Source organism: Rhincodon typus, chromosome 4 (assembly GCF_021869965.1).
Source record: "Rhincodon typus isolate 14 chromosome 4, sRhiTyp1.1, whole genome shotgun sequence".
Lineage (NCBI taxonomy): Eukaryota > Metazoa > Chordata > Chondrichthyes > Orectolobiformes > Rhincodontidae > Rhincodon > Rhincodon typus.
This window is the reverse complement of record NC_063335.1, coordinates 94,543,945-94,563,993: the sequence shown is the minus strand read 5'-3', so window position 1 is coordinate 94,563,993 and position 20,049 is coordinate 94,543,945. Positions and strand designations below refer to the sequence as shown.

The following is a 20,049-nucleotide window of genomic DNA, read 5'->3' as shown; positions in this document are numbered from 1 at the left end:
GCTGCCTGCTGTTAGTTCATTGCTGCCATTCCGAAAGATTCTCTCAAGATGTGGCCAAATCTGTATCTTTCAATTCAGTGCTCCAAATGCTTGTTCCCTTTCTGGAACAGCCACATATTGGGACCTTCCAACTTTAATACTATAGTAACGAAGCTTGGTACCTCTTACCATTGCTCCAAGGCTGCAGGACCTCCATTAGGTCAATGCTACAAATTCCACTCCAAAAACTGCTAATTCTCCATCACTCTTTTTTCTCCAGTACAATAAACATTCCACTGTCTATTGTTATAAAGACCAAGGTTATCTCTCTGCAGTGCTTGACCAAGCAACAATCAACTCAAAAGCTATGAAGAAGTACAATCCCATTACATAAGCTAGCTACTATTCTTAAAACGAATGTTAAAATCTATTCAGGCATTTCAAATCAATATGTTAGCTTGTTATTTTCTTAGCCATTGAATTAGGTAAGATATAATAATTAAATGCATGGCCTACTGACATCAAATCACAGTCTCCTAAGGCTAGAAAACAGATGAGCAACACTAGTAAAAATCTGGTGAAAAGGCATACACACAAAAGGCAACCTGAAAAATGGGTAACAGACTGCAGGAAACTGACAGCCAAGCAGGTTTAGCCTTGTTGTTTCCCACATGATGCTAAATAAATACTGAGATGGAGTGTAGATAAATAGAGAGGCCGTATCTGCAGATCCATTGCGATAACATGGCAGATAAATAAGACTAATAAAGCGTAAAGAATATTTCTTTTTATTAATTAAGGTATAGAATATAAGACCACAGGCATCATGCTAGAATAGAATAAGATATTAGAGAGGTCACAGTTAAATTAAAGCATACAGTTCTGATTAACGTCATTACAAGAAAGGAAGATTGAATAGGTTGGAGTTGTTTTCTTTGTAACAGAGAAAGTTGAAGAGATAGTTAACTAAGATGTCTAAAATTTCGAGACCACTATAGGAGGAGATAGGAAAGATCTATGTTTCTAAGCACAGTAGTCAACAATAGGTATTCACAATAACTGGCTGAAAGACGACAAAAGTGTGTTGGAATTCTTTTATCACCTAGAGTGTGGTGACAGTCTAGAATTTACTTTTTAAAAGGGTGCCAGAGTCAGAAATCATCATTATATTTAAAAAGCATTTAGAAATACACTTGAAGTGTCATAATCTACAAGTCTACGCACAACGATCTATAAAGTGGATTTCAGCGGGATGGTTTTAGCAGACAGAGACACAAAGAGTGGAATGGCCTCATTCTGTACTGTAATTTTCACAATTTTTCTGGATCCTGCTATTCTTTTAAGGTTCTGGATCACATGAACAGCCTTTTCTAGTCCTGCTGCTCTTTAGGGAAGCTTTTTACGATGTTTCACAATATGAACATGACACCTCAGAATACCCCTCACTCTGCTGGCAGACCCTGGAATTCACCCTACAACATCTTCTGAACTTACTTATTTGAAATTCAACATTTGCATAAGTGCTGCTCAACCCCACAGATTGGCTTGTAACATTCAATATTAACAAATGTCTTCCTTGGTGACAGTTACCGTATAATCAAAGCTGTTAATTATCTCTTGCAAATAATAAATTAATAGCAGTGTCAAAATAAATCCTCAAAATATTGAGAATTTCATGTAACAGAGACTGAATTTAATTTATTTGGTCATTGTAAATCAGTCTTGCTAATAACACATTACACTCAACATGGCATACAGAACATGGTCTAACATTCCTCATATTTACAAAAAACAGAAGCTAATACATATTCTTAACCTCCACCAGTGAAGGTGGGCAAAGTAATATTTTCACCCCTGTTAATATGTAAACAATATCTCAAAAACGTTCAGATGGATTTCAACAAAACTTGATACATGTAATGATTCTGGCCCAAGGATGAACTGATTAGGTTTTGGCAAAGATGCAGATTAGTTAAAGTGGGAAACAAGGTGAGTTTTTTTATCATTTTAAAAAAAAGTTGTGGGTAATTTAAAAATGTTGTGGATTGCCTTAGCGACTATAGTGGAATTTGTCACAGCTGTCAAAACATAAGCAGAGTTTTCAGAGAAGTTTGTCCTGAGGTCTCCTCAGTGACAAAGAAATCAATGATTGATTTGAAAACTTCTTTTCTCAGCTTTGTAAATGCAGAGCTCCTATCAAGCAATAAAAAGCTTCAACGAAGAGCGGTGTAGATGTAATAAGACTCAGTTGGCACACTGTGCCAACGGTATGAGCTTCATTGAGTGCCCTCCTCACTTTACTTTTTCACATTAGGTACACGTTATGATCAAAAGCATTGGCTAACAAATATTCCTGAAAATGGATTTTGAGTCAAACAGCTCAGCAACAGCAGCAGTGATTACCTCCAACTGTTTCAGGTTCTGCTCGTTTATAACACACACCAACGCAGATACTACTTCAAGGGGTAGACTATCCTAAATATTTTTCAAACTGAACAACAAAGCCTTCACTCAAGATAGCTCTTTACTTGTTTTATGAAAGGAGTTCAAAGATGGAGAACACTTTTGGTTACTGTGTCATGTGCATGTGTTAAAGAACATGATGCCTTTGGCGTCGTAAAACCACCTGAACTACTTCAAGCAATATCAAGGATAAAAATGCAAGCTCCTTGTGCTCACTGTTCTTTTATGGTGTTTAATTGAAAATATTTGATTTTTTTTAGCACTGAATTCACATCTTGGAAAAGGTATAGAAGGCTACTTAGAAAAGCCCATCAAGTCTGTGCCAGAAACAACAATCTACCTATTCTAATCCCATTTTCCAGCACTTCAACCATAACCTTTTGGTGGCATAAGTGTACATTGAATACTTCTTCAATGTATTGAAGTTTTCTGCCTCTACCACCATTATAGGCAGTGAATGCCAGATTCCCACCACCCTCTGGGTGAAAAATATTTTCCTCACGTTCCCTCTAAACCCACTCCTCCACTGGTGTTCCGGTTTCCTCCCACAGTCCAGAGATGTGTAGGTTAGGTGGGTTGGCCATGCTAAATTGTCGACAGTGACTAGGGACGTGCAGGCTAGGTGGATTAGCCATGGTTAAAATGCAAGGTTATGAGGACAGGGTAGGGGACCGAGGCTAGGACTGGAGCATGGTCTAAGTGGGATGCTCTTCGGATGATTGAGGCCGAATGGTCTCTTTCCACAGTGGAGGGATTCTATGATAGATTAAATCAGTCAAAAATCTGTTCCTTATCATTACTCATCATGTTCCACTGAAATTACATGCGTGTGCTTATGGCAGGGTCAGAATGATACCTTCTGCTTTCACTACTAAACTCTTTAAGCAGAGTGCACTGACGAGAATAAGCACCTGAATAAGTTTTGCATGTTAATTACCTTGAACCAGAGATGGAGCTGTTGACCTTCTTGGTCTTCCAGGAGATGCTGCATGAGGGTCCTGGTGATGCACTATTCCAGCCTGCATTCTTCTTCACTATTTTATACCTTGTATTGATCAACTGGTTATTTGAAAGGCTCCTCACCGAAGATGAGGAAGTAGGACCTGCAAAAACATGAGAAAACATTTCATGAATAAATAACAAACAATGGAGTTATATAGACAATAAAAACCAAGACAGAAAAATTTCCCACTTTACACAAGGTAGCAGAGTGGTTTTAGCTTTGGTACTGGACTGTTAACCAAGAGATTCCAAGTTTCACTCTCACTATAATAGTTTGTAAAACTGAATAATACTGCACGAATACTGTCCCCTTTTTTGATAATTCCTGTAAAGACTGTCTCTTCAGTCGTGTACTTTTTAAAACTGTGGAATGTAATGAGAAGAAAGTGTTTAAAACGAGGGATTAAAGATAGCTGCATGTTTTGAAAGTAAAAAATTGATAACCCTGTTTTTATGTAGGTTCCTGCAATGTGCAAACGAACTGGAGCTGAAGGGTTGTTTACAAATTAAGTTGATTGGTTTGTGGACTAGAGACCAGTTACCAATGACAAAGTCCTCTGCCTACAAACAAGTATGTGATTGGTTGTCAGGTAGCTGAAGATATTAGGCTCTGAATAAGACAAATCGAAGCTAGAACAGACCTGAAGAGAAAGTGGTCTGGAACAGTGAAAAACTCTCCCTCTCTCTGCAATATATCACTTTGAACCACTTTGAAACCCAACTTATCTTTCCTTTAGCAGATGTTACAAGATGAATTGAATAAGTCAGAGATCTTTCATATGTAAGCCAGCCACCTTTTGCCCCTTGAATTACCAGCGGAAGCATTCAGGAAAAGTTAAGTTAAGGAAAAACCTTGAGACCAGCAAGAATCAAAGTAACAGATCTTGCAGAAGATCAGAACAAGGCTTTCTGTATTCACCTGTGGGACTTTCTCATCGCTGATTGGCCAGAGTTTATTGCCTGCCCCTAGCTGCCCTTGAGAAGATGGTAGTGAGCTGCCTTCTTGAACCACTGTAGTCCATGTGCTACAAATAGACCCTTAATGTTCTTAGGAAGGGAATTCCAAGATTTTGTCCCAGTGACAGTGAAGGAGTGGCAATACAAGTCAGGATGGTGAGTAGCTTGGAGAGAAACTTGCAATTGGTGGTATTCCCACATATTTGCTGCCCTTGTTCTTCTAGGTGGAAGTGGTCATGGGGCGGAAGGTGCTGTCTAAGGACCTTTGGTGAATTTCTACAGTGCATCTGGATCATACACCCTGTTGCAATGGAACAATGTTTCCACTTTTCCCTCCATCCATGTATTTTTTACCCCTGTTTTCTGTGTGTGCTTGTTTAAGGGTGGAGATTATAAGGGGTTCAAAATTTTAATTTCTAGAGTTTACTTCATCTAATTTAATCATTTAACTGTAGTTGGAATTAAATTACCTGGACTAAATATTGAATTTGTTAAGTATAAAAACCCGGTCCATACTTTCTATCAACCAGAGTCTGAAAATCAGGCAGTTTGGGGATTTTTCGTATTCTTTTTAAAACTTTAGAGACATACAATCACACAGTAGAGAACCATCAAATCTGCACCAACAAAAGCTACTCTTAATCTAGACTAATCTCACCTTCGAGTACTTGTCCAATAGTGTTGAACGTTTTGGTATTTCAAGTGCTAATCCAAGATCTTTTTTTTAAATAAGTTGAGGTTCATTACCCCAACTAACTTTCCAAGCAGTGCATTTCAGAATCCTAACATCCTCTGGATGAAAAAGAAAATCCTCGACACCCCTCTAAATCAACTGCCTATCACCTTTTGAATTATGTCCGTTGTTACCGACCCTTCAACTAAGAGGAACAGTTGCTTTCTATCCACCCTGTCCATGCTATTCATAATCCTAAACACTTTAATCACGTTCCCTCTCAACCTTCTCTGCCCTAAGTAAAACAACCTGAGCTTACCCAGCCTCTCTCCATTGGTGAATTGCTCCATCCGAGGCAACATGCTGGTGAATCTCCTCTACACTCCTCAGTACAATCACAGCGTTCTTATAGTGCAGTGACCGGAATGGCACATAATTTCCAGTTGTGACCAAACCAAAGTTTTGTACAGATCAAACAATATCTCCTTGCTCTCGTAGTCTATGTCACGACTGAGAAAGTTGTGACCCATAGGTTGTCTTAGCTACCCTATTAACTTATCCTGCCACCTTAGTGTGGACAAACATCCCAAATTTTCTGTTTCTGAATATCCTACTGACCTGCCATTCAAGGAGTATTCCTTTGTCTTGTTACTTCTCCCAAGGTGCGTGACCTAACACTTAGCAGAGTAAAAATTCACCTGCCTCTAATCTGCCAACCTGACCTTCTTCCTCACTGTCAATCATTTGGCCAATCCTCATGTCATCTGCAAATTTTCATTTATAACATTTAATTATATCGCGAACAATAAGGGACCCAGCACTGATGTCTGTAGTACGCGACTGGACACTGACCTGCAGTTACATAAACAGCCTTCTACCACTACTCTCTGCCTCGTGCCACTAAGCCAATTTTGGATCCAACTTGCCAGGTTATACTGGATCTCATGTGCCTTTATGTTCTTCATCAATCTCCCACATGGGACCTCATCAAAGGCTTTGCTGGAATCCATAGAAACATCGATTGCACTACCCTCATCTGCACACCCGGTCACCTCCTCAACTAGATTTGTTAGGTACGATTTCCCTCTGACAAAGCCACATTGACTGTCCTTGATTAAAACTTGCCTTTCCAAATAGAGATTAATTCTTTTTTCAGAATCTTCTTCAATATTCTCTACCACCGGTGTGAGACTCGCTGGTCTTTAGATCGTTGAATAGAATCATAGAATCCCTGCAGTGTGGAAGCAGGCTATTTGGCCTATCAAGTCCACACCGACCCTCCGAAGAGCATCCCACCCAGACCCACCCTCTACCCTATTCCTGCATTTCCCACCCTAGACACTATGGGCAATTTAGCATGGCCAATCCACCTAACCTGCACATCTTTGGATTGTGGGAGGAAACCGGAGCACCCGGATGATACTCACGCAGACATGGGGAGAATGTGCAAACTCCACACAGACAATCGCCCGAGGCTGGAATTGAACCCAGGTCCATGGTGCTATGTGGCAGCAGTGCTAACCACTGTGCCATCGTGCCACCCCTAATGTCCTCTTGAAAAGTGGAACCACATTAGCTGTCTTTCAGATCTTTGGTACACGTCTGTGGTCAGAGAGGAATTAAAGGGTCAGAGCTCCTGTAATTTCCTCCAGGTGTCCCACAGCAACCTGGGATACAACTCATCCAGACCTGGGGATGTGTCCTATTTTAAGCCTCCAATACCTCCTGACTCCATGTCAATGGCTCAATAACCTCACATTCCCTTCCCTGAATTCTGTACCTACATCTTCTTTCTCCCAAGTGAAGTTAGATATGAAGAGCTTGTTTAACATCTGACCAACGTCCTCTAGCTCCAAGCAGAGATTCCCCCCTTGGTCCCTAATCTTGCCCTGACTATTCTCTTCCCCTTAATACACTTTCAATTATCTTTGGATTATCACAAATCTTACATGTCAGTGTTTTTCATGACCCCCCTCTGTGTTCTCCTAATTGCTATCTGAAATACCACCCCTCTGCACTTTCTATACTTCTCTAGGACTTCTGTAAGGTTGCTTCCTTTGTACCTGTTAAAAGCCTCTTTTTTCCTTCTTATCCAATCCTGAATATTCCTAAAAATCCTGAGTTCTCTGGGCTTTTTGTCCAACACTTCACAGGATGCCCCCATTGTTCTGCTTTAGATTTATTCAGAAGTAGCTGTTTGCTGTCTACTTCGGCCAGATCCTGCCTTATTTTAATAAACCTACCTTCCCCCAGTCCAAATCCTTTTTGCAGACACCTTTTTCCTTATCCACAGCAAAATTAATGCACATGGTGTTGTGGTCACGATCACTAGAATGCTCTCCCATTGCCACCTCAAACAGCTGTCTGGCTTCATTCTCCAGAATTAGGTCCAACACTCTGTCCGTCAAGTAATGGCATTCTGCTTGTTGATATCAAAAGCTCTCCTGAATACACTTCAAGAAATCTGTCTCTTTTAAACCATTTATACTATGATTATCCCAATTAATGTTGGGAAGTTGAAATTCTCTAATATATTTATGCTATTATTGTTTGTACAAACCTCAGTATATCACCTAAAAATTTGCTGGTCTATGTCACACTGACAGGGGACTGATATTACACTCCCAACAGTACAACTGCCTCTTGTTTTATTCCTAAGCTCTACCTACAAAGTATCATTTGAGGACCCTTCCACATATTGTCTCTTCTTACTGCAGTACCCAACTCCTTAATTAATAATGCAACCACCACCTCCTCTTTTACGCCCTCCCCTACCTTGTCTAAAGATCCTACACCCTAGGATATGGAGTTGCCATTCCTGTCCCTCCCTCAACCATATCTCTGTTAAGGCAACATCACAATTCCCTGTTAATCCACGCCGTTAACTCATCTGTCTTACCTATCATACTCCTAGCATTAAAGTAGAAGTCATCCAGCTTCGCATTACTCCAATGAAACTCAATTTGGCTATTCTCTCACTCCCTTGGTTCCTTTATTAATGTATGCTGTAATACTGTAATACTAACACTCCGTGTCCACTTTTGTGATGATTCCAAGAAAAGCAGGGCTTGAATTCCAGCATATTTCCCAGTGAGTTATGATTAAAAAGTTTGGGTCTCTTAGCTGGGATTGGATCTGAAACAGGGGCAACAAGAATTTGGGAGTGGTAGTGAGAAATTACATAGGTGAAGGAAAACCAAGTTTTATGCTGTGTTTAAAACACAGCACTAGAAACGGCAAAGCATTTCCTGCAGATAGTGAAACATCAAAATCAGGTGATAGTCAGTTACAACTGAAACGGGTTGGTGGATTGGCCATGCTAAATTTCCTTCCTATAGTGTTCAGGGTGTGTAGACTAGGTGGGTTATAGGGTGATGGGTCTGAGTAGGATGCTCTGAGGGTTGGTGTGGACATGTTGGGGGTCGAAGGGCCTAGTTCCACACTGCAGGGTTTCTATGAGAAACATAAGGAGAGAATGTAAAAACTGGAGCTGGAGTTCCAAAAGTTCGCTATCCCAATGAGTAATGACTCACCCCTTTCCATCTTTACCCCTCCATGTCTTGCTTGCATGGGTTTTCTCTCAGCAGAGCTAATCTATCTTCTACTATTCACACCTATTTTAATACAAATTCTGCATCTCAATTCCTTCTTCATTGCCATTAGCACTCTCTTTGTCTTTTGCTCTGGGCACCCATGTCATCTGTTCAACTTGCTCATCCTCCCATTCTGTCAACAGCATAAAACCCATCATTTTTCAGCTCCCTTTTGCTCTGAAGATGATTTATTAGCTTTGCTTTTCTCTCCACTGACACTGTCAGCTCTTCTGAATTTCTCTAGTACATTTAGTCTCTATTTCAGATGTTCAGCATCTGCAGAATTTTACTGGTTTCCTAGTTTAATTGGTTAACTGGTTTACTAAAGCTCTTCAGAAAAGAGAATCTGCCAGCTCTACTTAGCCCTGTCTGTAGAAAACTCTGGTTCTACACCGTACAGGTGACTCTGAACAACATATTAAACAACCCAGTCAGGGATAGTCAAATAAAAGTGAATAAAATTTAAAATTCCAAAACCATTTTCTCATGATACTTGGAAAAAAATGCCAGAATCAACTTTCACAAACAAAAACAAAAATAGCTGAAAAAATCAACTTTGTTCTGTTTCTAATCCTGAGATAATGAATTAATTTCTTTGACCTTTCTTCACAATTGATAGCTCAGAACACTGACCAACAAGAGTGCAGTTACCAGTTTATGCTGATTCAAGTGACTTATTTGCAACAGTTCTACCAAAGCTACAAATGACCACAGAAAATAAAAACAGATGCTGGAAATCTGAAACAAACACAGAGAACGCTAGAGAAACTCAGCATTTATGGAGAGAGAAACAGAATTAACATTTTGAGTCCAAAGACTGGCGTTCTGTAAAAATGTCATACCAGACTCAAAGCACTTAGAGCAATAGGTGGCAGAAAATTTTGTCTGGAAAAATCTTGCAGTAGCTGCTTGGGCAAGTAATCAGCACTCAGTCTGAGGGGAAAATTTTCATCAAAATACACCACAGATTGTCTAAATTGATTCTGGGAGTCTTTATTTCCCCTTTTTGTGTTACGCAGCACAATCCATAGATTAGCAACTATTAATCACAGAACTGAATTCCACACCCTCATTAGATCACATCAGCAGCCATGGCTCAGCAATCCAGAAATAACCAAGGATTCCTGGAGAAGAGAATAGTTGTTCACCTTTCTATAATAAAATCAGACACCCTCCGTATCTGGATTGTTTAAGTACTATGAACAGCACATATATGATTGGTCAGGCTTGTCTGAAACTGGTCAACAGAAATTTTAAAAATTATACAAAAGGATTTTAATAAATAATTACAGTGTAAGCCTGGGGACATCTTATGCATGTCATTTTTCTATTTACATTGGCACTGTACTCTTTGTGACACAGCTTTGGAATCAAAAACTTGCTTATACCTCAGGATATAATACAATTTTGTAGACCACATGAGCTTTTGCATCTCCGACAAGCACAGAGGCTCTCGACCTGACTCAGCACATTTACTGCCTGTTCATAGACTGCCAGCAAACCTAACTTTAGGCAGCTGCAAAATTTGGGAAGTGAGTTTACCTTCAGTTGTGGCATCAGCAGAGTGGAACCTCCTTATTGTTACAGAACCTCACCAACTCAGTGCAACTGCACCTCAATTTAACTATTGGTTATAAAAGATTAATTCCACACTGACAGATATCACTCTAACTAAGCACTCTCATTTTTATTATCAACAATATTCTGAGCTCCTCTGTTATCAGCCAACAACACACCGCAGGCCAGCGAGGTCAGGGCTAATGACTAATCGATCTCATTAGATTCTCCTAATTAAGAATATTATTGTAGCTAGAGACGAAGAGCAATACAGTGTTAGTGCTATTTGAACATTTATGAATACTATTCATCCTGACAGGGGAAAAAAAAATGAAATCTGTGGTTAATAAGTGGGCAAGGCTGAAACCGCTGAATCTGCACAATGAAAGCAGAATTCAACCTAACTCCCTTGCTTGCAAAGCTGTGTTGCAGTCATTGCTACACTGGTACCGTCCTCATGACTGCAGCAGATATATACACAAAGTTCAGCTAAATATTCACCACCCTTGAGAGGGGATTATGCATCGAGTGATCCAAGTTTTATGGTGCTTTACTGTCCAGTGTCTCAAACAAAATGGAACATCTAAATTATTGCATGATTGAATAAGAGTTAAAAGTTTGGAAGCCAAATAGAAGAGGAAATGGAAATGAAACTTTTCCATCCAAGTACAATTGCAAAATATTGTGGTCAGCAAGACCACTGAAGGAAGTATAAATATGATTAAGAGGCAATTAGACCTGCTCTGGTGTTAGGGGTAATTGATATATACAATGGATAGATGGCGGAGTAATATTGAAAGGGGACAGTTTTACTTGGTCTGGATTCTACTTCTACAAACCTTTTTTTCCCTCAAAATCATGGAAAATACAACACAACTGCAGCTTTATCAAACTTCAAGAGAAAGTAATTGATCTGCTTACAATACTGTCTGTGTTTTCTATCTGTATTTGATAAAGAAACAGGAGGAAGAGGGCAATTTAATGAAATATTAAAAAGAAAATAGGGACAGAGGGAAGAATCACGATTGGAGTGGACTGCCTAGACAGCCTAATGGCCTTTAGCACGAGAAATGAAGGGATATGAGTCTCCTCTGCCTGAAAGGGTGATTTGTGAAATTACTTTGTTCAGTCTCGAGTAATTTCCTCAGGGGCAAGGGTCTATAGCATAAAACCATTCACAATCTGGTAACCTCACTCAGATGTGGAAATGGAATAGTCACTTTCCACAGTTCGTATAGGCAGATTAATTCTGTTTTTACTGCAGTTTTAGAAAGCCTTGATCATGTTGTACTAATCAAGAATTTGGAATAAAGAATATTTTAGAAATACGAAATGGTTAGCAGACATTAAAAAAAAAACTATTCATTTTGGAGTTCAGGAGTGTAAAGCACATTACTAAGGCAGAGAAGGTCAACAGCCAAATGCTCCACTAACTATCTGCCTTTTTTTTTTGTAGAGGTGTGTGCAAAACTGCACACAGCAATTAAATGTGGTTGAAGTTTCACTGAGCGAGCATTGTGGGGATGGTGACCATAACTCTAAGCTTCAAAGTCATTGTGGAAAGGGATGAGGATAGTACAGAAGTGAAGTGTCTAAATTAGGGAAGGCTAATTTCAATATCTTTAGACAGGATCTGACAACCATAAACTGGGAGGAAGCTATTCGTAGTTAAGTCCACATTTGGTAAGTGGGAATCTTTTAATAGTAGCATAATGAGAATTCAGGATTAGCGTGTTCCTCTAAGGATGAAGGGCAAGGGCAATAAGTCCAGGGAACCCTAGACATCAAGGGATATTGAGAATTTGATAAAGAGAAAGAAGGAAACATATGTCAGATATAGCACATTAAAAATAGAAGAGGCCCTTCAAATATAAAGTGAGTGTAGGAGTCTGCATAAAAACAAAATCTGGAGGGCAAAGAGGGGGCATGAAATATCTTTGGCCAATGGAATCAAGGAAAACCCCAAGGCTTTTCATAAGTATGTTAAGAGTAAGACAATTACCAGGAAAAAATTGGGACCTATCCAATGATTCAATGACAGACCAAAGGGACAACCTGTGCATGGAGGTAGGGGACATATTTGAAGTCATAAATGAACACATCTCGTCTGAATTCAGAGGAGAAAGATATTGTAGACAGATTTCAGTTAGGATGGTGAGATTTTAGAACACATTAAGTTAATAAAGAGGAGGTATGAGATGTTTGAGCGGACATACAAGTGCATAAATCCCCAGGACCTGCTATGGGAGGCAAGGGAGGAGATTGGTGGGACTCTGGCAGATATTTTTAATACTTCGCTGGCCAGGCAAAATGCTAGATGACTGGAGGATAGCTACTGTTGGAATGGTGTTGATAGGGAAGAGAATGATCTCAGGCCACAATCTGATATTGATCATCTGGTAAATTAGGCAAAGCAATAGCTGATGGAATTTAATCCCAATAAGTGTGAGGTGTTGTATTTTGGAAGGTCTAATAAAGGAAGTAGTATTTAGGAACTAGGGTATCTTTGTGTACAAGTCCATAGATCCCTGAAACTGTCAATACAGGTAGACAGAGCAGTGAAGGATGCTTGCCTTCATTTGATGAGATGAAAAACACAGAAGCAAGGAAGTCTCATTTCAGCTTTATAAAACATTGGCTAGGCCTTAGATGGAATATTGTGTGCAGTTCTGGTTGCCACACTATCAGCAAGACATGATTGAATTGGACAGGGTGCATAGGAGAGTCACTAGGATTTTGCCTGCAATGAAAACTCTCAGTTATGAGGAGAGACTGGATAGGCTGAGTTTGTTTTCCTTGGAGCAGAGGAGGCTGAGGGAGGATCTGATTGAGGTATACAGAATTATGAGGAGGCATAGACAGAGTAGATTGTGAGAATTTCTTCCCTGTGGCAGAAACGTCTAAGACCAGAGGGCATAACTTTAAGGTGAGAAGTAAGTGGTTTACAGGAGATCTGAGAAAAAGTGTCTTCACCCAGAGTGTAGTAGATATATGGAACCTGCTGAGAGTGCGGTGGAGACACTTACTCTCACAACATTTAACAAGCATCTGGAAAAGCACTTAAAAGTCCAGGGCACAGTAAGCTAAAGACCAAGGGCAGATAAATGGAATTAGTGTTGTTTGGTGTTTGTTGGTCGGCACAGATACGGTGGGCTGTATGACTCTGTATCTAAATACAGCTATAGATGGCAGATACTGCGGCCACAGTGTATCTGTGGTGAACGAGCTGAAGATGATAAATGAAGTACCAGTGAAGCAGGCTACTTTATCCCAGAAAATGTTGAGTTTCTTCAGTGCTGTTTTTAGCTGCATGTATCCAGGCAAGTAAAGGGTATTCTACCACGCTCTTGGCTTGTGTCTTGGAGATGTTAGATAGATAATGGGGAAGACAGAAGGTAAGTTACTCCCTGCAGAATTCCTGACCTGTTTTTGTATATAGTTGGTCTAGTTCAGTTTCCAGTCAAGGCTTACTCCCATGGGGTTGTTAGTATGGGACTCATCAATGATAATGCTGTTGAATTTCAAGTTTGAATTGATCATTGTCTGGCAATTATGTGGCACAAATGTTACTTGTCAATAATCAGTCCAAGACTATTGTCTTGGTCTTCCTGAATATAGGCAAGGGTTGCTTCAGTATCGGAAAAGTTGTCAATAGAGCTGAACATTGTTTGTTGATGATTGCAGAACACCACATCTGACTTTATGGAGGGAAGATCATTGATGAAACAGCTCAAGATGGTTAGACTTAGGACGCTACTTGAAGATCTCATTTAATGGATAGCCTGGAATTGAGACGATTGAATGATGAGTATAAACCTTCTGCCTGATTTCCATTGACTCCATTTTTGCTAAGTTGCCTTGATGCCACACTCGGTCAAATACAACCTTGTTGTCAAGGGCAGTTACTTTCAGCCCACCCACTAGAGTTCAACTCATTTGTCTGTTAATGTTCCCAGGCTTTAATGAGATCAGCCCCTGATTGGTCTTGCCAGAACCCACAATGAGCTTCAATGAGCAGATTGTTGCTCAGTAAGCATCACTTGTCTGTCACTATCGACAACTCTTTCCATCACTTTGATATTAGTGCTGATTTCCTTTTTCAATCACAAGCCTGATGTTCTATCAGCATGAAGATGTTTGCCACCATGTCTGAACACTGTGGGTTCAAGTGCCATTCTACATAACCTAGGCACTTATTATCTTTGATATGAAATGTTAAACTCAGACTCTCTCTGCCCTCAGCCTGATACGAGATACCATGGAACTATCTTAACGAGGAATTCTCCTGGTATCACGCCAATGTTTACTACCAACATTACTAAAACAATTCATCAAGACAGGTATTTTAATTGATGTTTGCGAAATGTCACATTGGAGAAATTAATGGCCACATTTCCTAGTTTACAGTACTGACAACACTTCATTCATACCTTTTTTTATGTTGTAAAGCATTCTGAGAAATCTTGGAGTTGTGGAAATACACAAAACCAAGTTGTATCTTTCCTTACCTAGCTAAATGGTCACTTCTTCAAAACTGAATTTCAACTCTGGTTAACCAAGGAGGAGGCTGCTTCAAGAAAGCACAGCTGTGGCACATCTGCCACTGGATCAGAACAGCTGTGGGTCTCAGTCCTGCAGTAATTCATTAACATACAACCTAGGCTGATGTTTCAGTGCAGTATCGAAAATTGTAAGAGATGCCATCTTTGGGATGAGATGTCAGATCAAACAGCAAGTCAAAAGAGTTAATTTCTTAATTATACAAGAGTCAATAAATTAACTGAAATTCTTTATCCAAACCTATTCAAGGCCATAAAAAAAATAGGAACAGAAGTTGGCCATTTTGCCAATTTAGGGAGCTCTGTCATTTGATGAGATCATTGCTAACCTGATAATCTTCAGCTCCATCTTCCTACTTTATCCCCCGAATCTTGGATTCCCTTAAAGATTAAAAATCTCAGTCTTCAAAAAAACTTAACTAACCCTATTGCAGCCTCTACAGGCTGAGATACGTACCCTGAGAAAATATAAATTCTCCATCTCACTGTTAAATGGGTTACAATTTCTTCTAAGATTATATCATCTGGTCCCAGATTTTCCCACAGGGGCACCAACCTCTCTGTACTTACCTTGTCAAGACCCCAAAAAATCTGGTGTCTTTTAATAAGATGTCCCTCATTCTTCTAAATTCCAAAGAGTCCAAGCCAAACCTACTTAATCTCGTGCTATGACGTGGAGACAACAGCTGAACTAAATGAGACTTTCTACCTCTGTAATCACAACACACTAAAATGAAAACTTTCAAACACCCTCAAAATTGATCTTAATGGTTCCTAACCAGATTTTTGGATAGCTAATCCAAGGCACAGTTTGTATCTTAAACAAAAGATATACCAATTTATTAATAATATAATAACTTTACCAGAACAAAGATTAAATATCAAAGTAATCTAATTGGTCTCAGCTTTATCCCCAACAGCTTTTGTTTACAATCTCATTCTCACAAAAGGCAGACAGACAAACAAACAAAGCTAAAGGATAAATGAAGGAAAATAACAAAACTGGCCAGATTATTTAAGTATTTCACAATGCATTGTTCCACAGGCATAGATGATGCTGCCTTAGTTGATTTTCCGAGGGTCACCCTTATAATTCACTCAGATAAAGCTGCTTATGGGAGCTTAGGCAGGGAGCTTTCAAATCTTTATGTTGTTGCATCAACAGCCAGAAAACACAGCAGAAAACCTAATTCAAACTCTGACCAATCTCTGACAGATGGACCATCTCCTCCACAAGATCTCGGATACCATTCAACATCTGCTATCTGTTTGAGCATAACATCTTTTCCAGATCTGGTGGATCCAATTCCCAAGCACTGACCTCAATTATAGCCAACTTTGGCTATCTGTTTAAACATAATGTTCTTTCCCCCGTGGTGAAGCCTCTGCATAACCTTTTTATTAGAGCCAACCTGCAAATAATGACCAAAAGTTTAGTTGGTCTGAACAAAAACAAAGTTGCTGGAAAAGCTCAGCAGCTCTGGCAGCATCTGTGAAGGGAAAAAAAACGGAGTTAACGTTGCGGGTCCAGTGACCCTTCCTCAGAACTATTTGGTATTTTTTTTATTTGGTCTGATATCATTGTAGCACGATCTGTTACCCACTGTCCATAAGTCATCTTTAGCTTCAAATTCCCAGTTCACAACTCCAAACCAAAATTGTTAAAAGAATAAATTAAAAATAATTTAAGATCAGTAAGGTTCTAACACTTCCCTCATAAGGAAATCCTTCCATATCTGGAATTAATCCAGCAAACCTTCTTTGGACAGTCTTCAAAACAAGTATGCATTTCTTAGATAAAGGGACCAAAACTGTTCACTGTAAATCTAGGTGTGGTCTGACTAGCATCATGTATAGTTTTAGCATGACTTCCCTCGTTTTGTGCCCCATTCCCAATTAAACAGCTGCCAACAGTCAATTTGTTTTCCCTGTTACCCACTGAACTTGGATGTTAGCCTTTTTGTGATTCAACTCCGAAATCCCTGTGTACTGCAGCTTTCTGCAATCTTCCTCCATTTAAGTGCCATTCAGCTTCTCGATTCTTCCTGCTAAAGGGCATTACCTCTAAGTCTTTAAACTTTTATATTTCTAACATGACATCCATGTAATATTGTTCCATGTGTCATTATAATATCTAATTTACCTAACATTCCAATCTGGTCAAAAACATTGGGTGTGAGGGGATTGCATAGGGAAACGATAAGCAATGATGGTTGGGTATCATGTTCTTTCCTCTCACTGGAGGAAGCAAACAGATAATTTACACCCAGTTTCTACAAACTTCAAGTTCCAAACAACTACAAAGGTACATTTGAATAATCCAAGGTAGATTTACTGAATCTCCTCTATTCTTCACATAACCCACATAGCACTAGTGAACACAACATCATAAATCATAGATGGAAACCCTAATATTTCCAATAGTGCACCATACAGGAGCATGAGCTCCTTGCAATCCAAATGGAAACACAAATGGTCTTCACCTTTCCAGGAAAGTGTTAACTCGCAGAAAACTTATAACTAATCCTCCAGCTACACATTAACACAGTAATGCTTTTCCAGTCCAGAGGGATGATGAATAGATGCTGTCAAAAATCCATGTTCAGTACAGCATAGAACCCATGTAACTCTGCTTTTCAACTCTCCTTCCTGTTATGTGCCACTTAATGACAATACACTTGGACAAGGCAAAGCCACGCGAAACAGCTGTCAAAAACCTATTAAGGGGAAGACTGAGATCCTACTACATTTTCAAAACTACTGAAGCAGTGCAACTGGTCTGATTTTTGATGATTATTGCTGAAGATCAATTGATTGATCTCTGACATTTTACTTATCTGCACAAAACGATAGTATGTTGCAGTCAGTCAGTTGCAGTAAATTATCTTCAGGGATAAGCTTGCATTATTGTGGATGGGAAGCAGGAAGGCGTACTCAAAACTAAAATGGATACTTAGCAAAACAACATGGATCTCAATGTGCTTACATCACAATTTAGCCATGGAACTATGGCAAGCACTTTGGCAGAATTGACAGCTTTCTGATCCTCTGAATATAACAGCAGCACATGTCAAATTCATGGTTCTTGGTGCTGAGCAGCAACCATTGTCAGCAGCATATCAGTCTAACATGATATACATATGGACTTATTTATTTGTACATGGAATATGGGCCTCACTGGCTAGGTCAGCATTTATCGCCCATTCTTTACTGCTCTGGAGAAGGTGATAATGGACTGTCTTCTTGAACACTGCAGTCCTTGTGGTGTAGGGACACACTGTATGTTAGGAAGTGATTCAGGATTTTGATACATCAACGATGAAGCCTTGTATGAACTTCACGTGTTCAAAATTTACCCTGCAACACTACAAGCATTGCCTCATCACTCTTTTGACATCATCCCTATAACTCAAAAAAACACTTGATAAACTGTTAGTAGGAAAGATGGGTCTGACATGTTGCAGCTTTCTGTTTAATGGCAACGCTAGATTTTGAAACTGGAGCCTGTGAATCTTGACTATTCCCATCAACAGGGAGATGTAGCACACTCAACAATTCCCCTTTTAGTCACAACAATTAACTTTAACACATTTTTCCCTGCTATTATTTTTCAATACACAAGATGTGCTTATCAAGGGTACTAAGCTGGACGAATAAGAAAGTTCAACAGTGTGATGGAGAAGAATCAACATCACCACATGTAGTCATTAACTCAGGAGGGATTTCGGAGATCGTATTGCTTTAACCATGCGTTGTCAATTTTGCTGATTTGAATTAGCAAGTTCAGCAACTTCTCCAAGACAATTTTCATTCCTATTGTTTACGGGCAGAAAAATGTGCGTGTGGCTGGGATGTGAAATGCCTGCAATTTGAAACATTCTAACTCTGTGACAAACCTAGTTTATGTGTACCAACAATTCTTCTTTAAAAATAATTGGATCTCATCAGAAAAAATTGCAATTAAATAGTATGTTTCATGTTCTCAGGTTTCCCCAACTCAATTTACAGTCAATTAATTACTTTCTGAAGTGCAGCCACATGACAATGTTGGTAAATGTCATAGCGAATTTGCACAATAAATGAGTTAAATCATTAGTTAATTTGTCCATAGTTGAGAGAAAACTGATGGCCAGAAAGCTTGGAGAATTTTTTTGTTGTTCTTCAAATAGCACTTTATCCCATTGAACTAACAAAGGAGGTTTAGGTTTAAATTCTCATCTGTAAAACAGCTTTACAACAATCCAGCAGTGTAGTATAACTGTCAATCTAGATATTTGACTTTTTTTTTGGGCTTGAACCCACAACCCTCTGGCTTTGAATGCATGATTGACCAACTGAGACATGTTAACAGAGATGTTTTCAGTTTTCCTCCTGAGGTACATTGCATTTACATAGCATCTTGTCTTACTTTATAATGCCCTCAAAGCACTTTTTAACAGAAGAAGCATTTTTGAAACATACTGTATCACTATTGTATTGTATAGGAAACACAGCAGCCAATTCCAGCACAGCAAGATCCCACTAATAAATAACGCAATTGATGACTAACGTAAAAATAATGTCTAGCCCAGCAAACACTGAATAGGTTGGGTCTTTTTTCCCTGTAGCCTCAGAAGCTTAGGGGTCACCTTACAGACGTTACAGGCACAGATAGGGTGAATAGCAAAGGTCTTTTCCCCACGGAAGGGGAGTCCAAAACTAGAGAACATGGGTTTAAGGTGTGAGCGGAAAGATTTAAAAGGGACCCACGGGGCAACTTTTTCACGCAGAGGGTGGTGCATGTAGGAAATGAGCTGCCAGACGAAGTGGTGGAGGCTGGTACAATTATAATATTTAAAAGGCATCTGGATAGATACACGAATATGTAGGGTTTAGAGGGCCAATGCTGGCAAATGGGACTAGATTAACTTAGGATATTTGGTCAGCATGGATGAGTTGAAGAGTGTGTTTTCGTGCTGTTTATTTCTATGACTCAAAGAGAAACCACCACCCGCGCCCACCCCACCATGCTTATCTCCACAATTATGACATGACACTATGCACAGGTACCTAGGATACACACAATAGGCATCAAGTTGTCTCAACCAAAAACTGGTGTCTCAGGGAGAGCAGCTTTCCCTCAGTTTTTCACGGGAGTATCATAGAACATAGCACATAGAACAGTACAGCACAGTACAGGCCCTTCCGCCCACGATGTTGTGCCGAACTTTTACCCTAATCCTAAGATCTATCTAACCTCCACCCCTACCTTATACTATCATCCATA

The 20,049-nt window shown here is 39.5% G+C and overlaps 1 protein-coding gene and 1 long non-coding RNA gene across 3 annotated transcripts in view; one reads left to right on the top strand and one right to left on the bottom strand.

Moving 5' to 3' along the window:
- The window catches only part of LOC125483004, a 47,325-nt gene extending 37,033 nt beyond the window's left edge, over positions 1-10,292 (bottom strand). The window contains exons 1-2 of one of the 2 annotated variants that reach the window (XR_007262000.1): positions 10,210-10,292; positions 3,380-3,545 (exon numbers count right to left, since the gene is read on the bottom strand). This is a non-coding gene — a long non-coding RNA (uncharacterized LOC125483004). Of the gene's footprint in view, positions 1-3,379; positions 3,546-3,634; positions 3,869-10,209 lie in introns of those variants that run through there. The other variant, XR_007261999.1, reaches the window with a different exon arrangement.
- A 3,311-nt stretch (positions 10,293-13,603) lies between these two features.
- Positions 13,604-20,049, top strand: part of zc3h3 (zinc finger CCCH-type containing 3) — a 102,753-nt gene continuing 96,307 nt past the window's right edge. Inside the window, exon 1 of the mRNA XM_048596174.1 lies at positions 13,604-13,619. Within this exon, the coding sequence (XP_048452131.1) occupies positions 13,604-13,619 (16 nt within the window). The remainder of the gene's footprint in view (positions 13,620-20,049) is intronic.